The sequence below is a fragment of the Babylonia areolata genome, chromosome 20, assembly GCF_041734735.1.
Source record: "Babylonia areolata isolate BAREFJ2019XMU chromosome 20, ASM4173473v1, whole genome shotgun sequence".
NCBI lineage: Eukaryota > Metazoa > Mollusca > Gastropoda > Neogastropoda > Buccinidae > Babylonia > Babylonia areolata.
In genome coordinates, this window is record NC_134895.1 from 17,740,025 (window position 1) to 17,746,024 (window position 6,000).

At 40.8% G+C, this 6,000-nt stretch overlaps 1 protein-coding gene across 1 annotated transcript in view; it reads right to left on the reverse strand.

The window, feature by feature from the left end:
- Nucleotides 1-6,000, reverse strand: part of LOC143294548 (regulator of G-protein signaling rgs-2-like) — a 98,685-nt gene that overhangs the window by 19,852 nt on the left and 72,833 nt on the right. Inside the window, exon 3 of the mRNA XM_076605924.1 lies at nt 4,937-5,017. Within this exon, the coding sequence (XP_076462039.1) occupies nt 4,937-5,017 (81 nt within the window). The remainder of the gene's footprint in view (nt 1-4,936; nt 5,018-6,000) is intronic.

Consider the following 6,000-nt stretch of genomic DNA (forward strand, 5'->3'; position numbering starts at 1 on the left):
ATTATGCCTGTTTATAAATTCCTATACAAAGCCGTTCTCGTACCCAGCTCATTAGCACGACCGAATCCATGTTCCGTTTAATGTTTTACTGATGTAAAATACCCAATTCTGCTTGCCCTTCTCTTCTTGCAGCAGCAGCATCTTATATGCTTCCCTTCTGCTTGGCAGTGTTCTTAGTTTGAGCCAATATTTTATGCCTTTTGCAAATTAAAGAAACAATAGGTACCTGCCGGTTTCGCCATATATTATGGTGTTTGATGAATGTAATGGGACACGAAGAAAGCGTTTCATTGCAAAAGTATGTACTTTTTCCATTTGATTATTTGTCGTGAGTGCCTATATTTCCGCTCCTTAGTTCAATTTGTGTGTCGAATAGCTTCCAGAAAAGCTGAGCATCAGCCGGACGTTGTCTCCTGAGTGATTTTATAATTTGGATTACACCTTATTTCCCTTTATTTCTATTCGCTTCATCCCACGCAGACGTCAAACTTAATTTTGTTGTAAATAACATTCCTAAATATCTGTATGAATTGGTTACTTTTAATTCCCGATCCCTATAGGACCAATTTTCATGAGTGGAAAGATTACCTCAATTGCGGAAAGCTATAATATTGGTCTTCTCGAGATTTACTGTTTATCGTTGTCTGTCTGTTTCTTGCTTAAGGACATTTAATTGATTTTGTAACCCTATGGGTGTGTCGGAGAAGACAACAACATCATCAGTAAATAGCATAAAAAAACTGATTGTGTTGTTCCAGGTATCATCTGTATTCCACGTGAGACAGACAGGTAGGGGGAAAGACAGATCAAACACATCGTTAAAAGTACATTTCACACACAAATGGATCTGCAGCAGGGGCAGTCCTATTACACGCTAACCGGAGGGCGACAGAGATCGAAGCGGACCGGGAACTGCCGATCCTATTTAACGGAAGACATCTTTTATTTTTATTTTGTTTTATTTTATTTTATTTTATTTTTTTCAATATGACTTTTTTAGGGTGTGAGGAGATTGGTGGGGTCCATCCTGTTCGTGGAAAACCCAGAGAAAATATCCAACCCTTCCCTCATCCCTCAGCTCCTACCACTCCCCACCCTGCCTCACCTCTTTCCGGTCTCATGTTTCCTCCCAGGGTGCCGATTAGTTTCCTCCCAACAAAGCCCACCCCCGGAAATGACTTGCGCAGGTTAGTAGAATTCTCAACTGTCGGATATGATTATAATTAGCGAATACGCGAACGTTTTAAATCTTTCTGCACACGTTAGCAGTGTGTGTTTGGCTCTTCTTTTTTTTCTCATTAAAACACACACACACACACACACACACACACACACACACACACACACACACGATTGTTGATGCACCGGCAGCCAATCAAAATCATCCATCAACGACAATGGTTGAGGATGCTTGTATCCTTATTAATCAAGCCTGCACAATGGCTGTGGGCAGTGTCCTGGTTCTCGTCCAAATAATCGTGTTTCACTGAAGTGCTCTGGCCACAGATGAAAAGCGGCTTAACTCTGCCAATACGGATGTAGGGCCTTCAGTGCACGTTTCTCTCTGTCAACACGGATGTCAGAATTTCAGAGAATAAATAACTCATATCTGGGGCACAGGAGAGGTATCTACAACATATTAGATACAGGTCTTTTCATTCTTTTCTGTATCTGGCTAGCTTCGCTTCATGAGTAGATCGTATCAAGATTGCTTTAAGCGGAAATCAGCTTGGGCTCTTACACAAGATTACTTTTGGTGACATGGGATGTTCCAAGCTCAGCAAGCAATTTTTCTTTCAAATTCTTAAGTAAGCAACGACGTGGAAAGTTTTCGAGACTTGTTTTATTCTCGCATTATATGACAATGGTAATAAAAAGCATTTCGCTGCCTAAGAATATGCAAACCACGTGACTGCCCCCTCGGACGCGCAACATACAACACGCTTTGGCCCACTAAATCAAGCAACAACAAGCCGATGCCATTTACAGAGCAGAATAAACGGTATACCGTCAAGGCGCTGTCTAAACGTGACAAGAACCACTGGGATCACTAATTATTTCTGCACGTGCGTATCGGCTTACTTCCCGATTTCACAGAACGCTAGCGACACCACAAACGACCTCATTCGCTCGACCCGGATCTTGCAGATCGGGGAGAAAACGAAATAAAATTGTATCGATCCGGAAATCCAGTTTAAGCCGGAAAACATGCACCCTTGCAACTGGACTGTGTGTAGAGAATTTTGTTTTTCTTTTTTCTTTTCTTTTTTTTATAATTATTATTCCCCGCTTCAAAGCCAAAAATTCGGTATGGACAGTTAAAAGTAGCCTTTTTCCAGATAAATCGAATTTCTTAATGCACATCACACACACACACGCCCGCCCGTTCGCGCACGCGCGCGTACACACACACACACACACACACACACACACACACACACGTACAACCGACAAAGGGTAATTATGAGCACTTACTTTAACGGTATACACACGTGAGCCAAGAGAAACAAAACAGTAACAAGGCAAAGATGAGGAGGAATCGCCCAGCGAGCGAATGTCTTCACGCACCTTCTACTTCTTCTTCTTCTGCGTTCGTGGGCTGCAACTCCCACGTTCACTAGTATGCACACGAGTGGGCTTTTACGTGTATGACCGTTTTTACCCCGCCATGTACGCAGCCATACTCCGTTTTCGGGGGGGTGCATGCTGGGTATGTTCTTGTTTCCAAAACCCACCGAACGCTGACATGGATTAACGTGCGTATTTGATCTTCTGCGTTCATATACACACGAAGGGGGGGTTCAGACACTAGCAGGTCTGCACATATGTTGACCTGGGAGATCGTAAAAATCTCCACCCTTTATCCACCAGGCGCCGTCACCGTGATTCGAACCCGGGACCCTCAGATTGAAAGTCCAACGCTTTAACCACTCGGCTATTGCGGCCGTCGTTCACGCACCTAAAAGACCCCCTCTAAAATAACATCTACATAAACCACACAACTTCAATTTTTTTTTTTTTTAAAGTATGATTTATGTGTTGCGAGCGAATGTCTTCACGCACGTACACACCTAAAGATTCCCCTCTGAAATAACATCATAAACATGACTTCAAAATAATAACAAACAAACAAACAACACACACACACACACACACACACACACACACATACATATAAATATAAATATATATATATATATATATATATATACATACATATATATATATATATATATATATACACATATATATATACATCAGATTTATGTGTCTTCCAACCTATTACGACAGAAAAAAACACCAAAAAAAACCTCATCCTATCAAACGATGCAAAGGTCGCATCTAAATTTATCAAGCCAATCACTACACAGGTGTGTGGGGGGGTGAGAGAGGGGGGGGGGGTTGAGGGAATGAATGGAAAAAAATGAGGGAGACGGAGAGAAAGAGAGAGAGAGACAGGACGGCGAGACAGAGCGAGAGACAGAGGAACATGGAGGAAAGGAATGTGGGAAGAGAGACAAAACAAGATGGGGGTGAGGGGGGAGGGGAGTGAGAGTGAGAGACAAAAACAGACTTGGAGAGAGAGAGAGTGTGTGTGTGTGTGTTTGAGAGAATGAATGAATGAATGAATAATTTTTATTTTCTGAGGGTAATAGATTAAGCATACATGCTTTTTTTTATCCAGCCCTCGAAAACAAATATATAAACAACAACAAAACGAAAAACAGAAAAAAAAAGAGGAAAAAGTGAAAAAGCAAGAGAAAAATCACGGAAATACGAGAAGAAGAAAAGAAGATAGTTACACAGCTAGATGGAAAGAGACAAAGATATACAGACAGACTTACAAACAGGCAGGCAGGGAGAGCGACGAGAGAGAGAGAGAGAGAGGCGGGATTGTTCTTATATTTGTTCATTTTACATATACGGTGCATATACGCTTAAAAAAATAATAATAATAATTTGAAAATTTTTTTTTTTTTAATTATTAAAAAAAAAAAAATTATGTTGAAAATAATACAGAGAGAGGAGTAGGGAGCGAGCGAGCGAGCGAGAAAGAGAGGGAGGGCGGGGGACAGAGACAGGCAGACAGTGAGGAGAAGGAGAGAAAGAGAAAGAGTGTGAAAGACAGAGGAAAAAGGAAAGAAGGGGGGCGGAGGGGGGGGAAAGAGGGGAGAGATATGGTGGTGGTAATCGGAGGAAGTGTTTGTGTGATAGAGAGAGGGAGACACATAGGGAGAGATTCATCAAGAGAGGGAGCGAGCAAGCGAACGAACGAACGATTTTATTTATTTATTTATTTATTTTAATTGAGGGAAGTGGAATAAGCATATAGTTATGTGCTTTTTTTTTTCTCATCCAACCCTCGGGGCAAATAGGAAAATGAAAATAAATCAAAATATTCACAAAGTAACAAAGAGATATTGAAGAAAGAACATGACATTCACATACGTACACATTTAAACGAGCACATGTAATATAATCCGGATACAAATATCATATTATGAAAATGAAAACAAAACAAAACAAAAAAAAAAAAAAAAAACAACCAACAACAACAATAACCACAAAGTATGTAGGACACTGAATGTGGTTGTATTAAGTATTGCAATGGTGATGTGACATACAACAAAACCGCACTGAATGTGGTTGTATTAAGTATTGCAATGGTGATGTGACATACAACAAAACCGCGCTGAATGTGGTTGTATTAAGTATTGCAATGGTGATGTGACATACAACAAAACCGCACTGAATGTGGTTGTATTAAGTATTGCAATGGTGATGTGACATACAACAAAACCGTATATGCGTATTTAATAAGATAAAGGATCAAGTCAAGTAGGAGCGAGAGAGACAGACAGACAGACAGACAGACAGATAGAGACAAAGGGAACGACAAAGACAGATGCTGAGACTAGACAGAGGGGAAACTCACGGTTCTTCTTTTTCCTGCACGTTTGTGACCCTGGCATCTTTACTACGTTCCTGTTGCGGGTTCCCGCTCTTCACTGTCAGGCTGAAACACACAGTCACCATCATCATCGTCACCATCATTATCATCATCACGATCTTCCTCATCCTTCTCCGCCGAAACACACAATCATCATCCGACACTATCATCATCAGTATCAGCATCCTCACCATTGTCATAATCACCTTACGAATGAAATGACCCATTTCACAATGAAAATGGTAAAAAATAAGATCAGATCTTTGGAAATACAACGACTGGTCCTATCTTACTACAAAACAGCTACTGATGTTGTTGATTTATATAATTTCTATCCTCCAAGAGCCCTTAGTGCTGTTAAAACACCCCACCCACTCCGCCTTCTACCCCCATTTCCAAGTTCCAAAATATATTACAAATCCAAACACACTCTCTTCTCTACGAACACACACACACACACGCACACACACACGCACACACACACGCACACACACACACACGTGTGCCCGGGTGAGCTCATGCACGCACGCAAACACACACACACTCACATACACACTTGTGCTCGCGCGAGCTCATTCATGCACGATCGAACGCACGCACACGCGCACACACACACACACACACACACACACACACACACACACATTCACACACACACACACACACAAGAAAACAGAAATACTCAACGTGCACCGACTTTTTCAAGAACCATCAACAAATTGTTGGCCGTTCAATATAATGTCGAATGACCAAACTGACAAGTGGATTGAGATTTTTTACGGCTGGTTTAGAATGGGGAGTTAAACACACACACACACACACACACACACAACACACACACACACACACACACACACACACACACACATATATATATATATATATATATATATATATATATATATATATATACCTTTGACTGAGCATGTTTTTGTTATCATTAGCATGCTTTTTTTTTTTTTTTTTTTTTTTTTTTTTTTTACTGTTATCTAGATGTTTCACTCACTGTCGTAATTCATGTTATAAATCACTGTTAGTCACTACAGTTC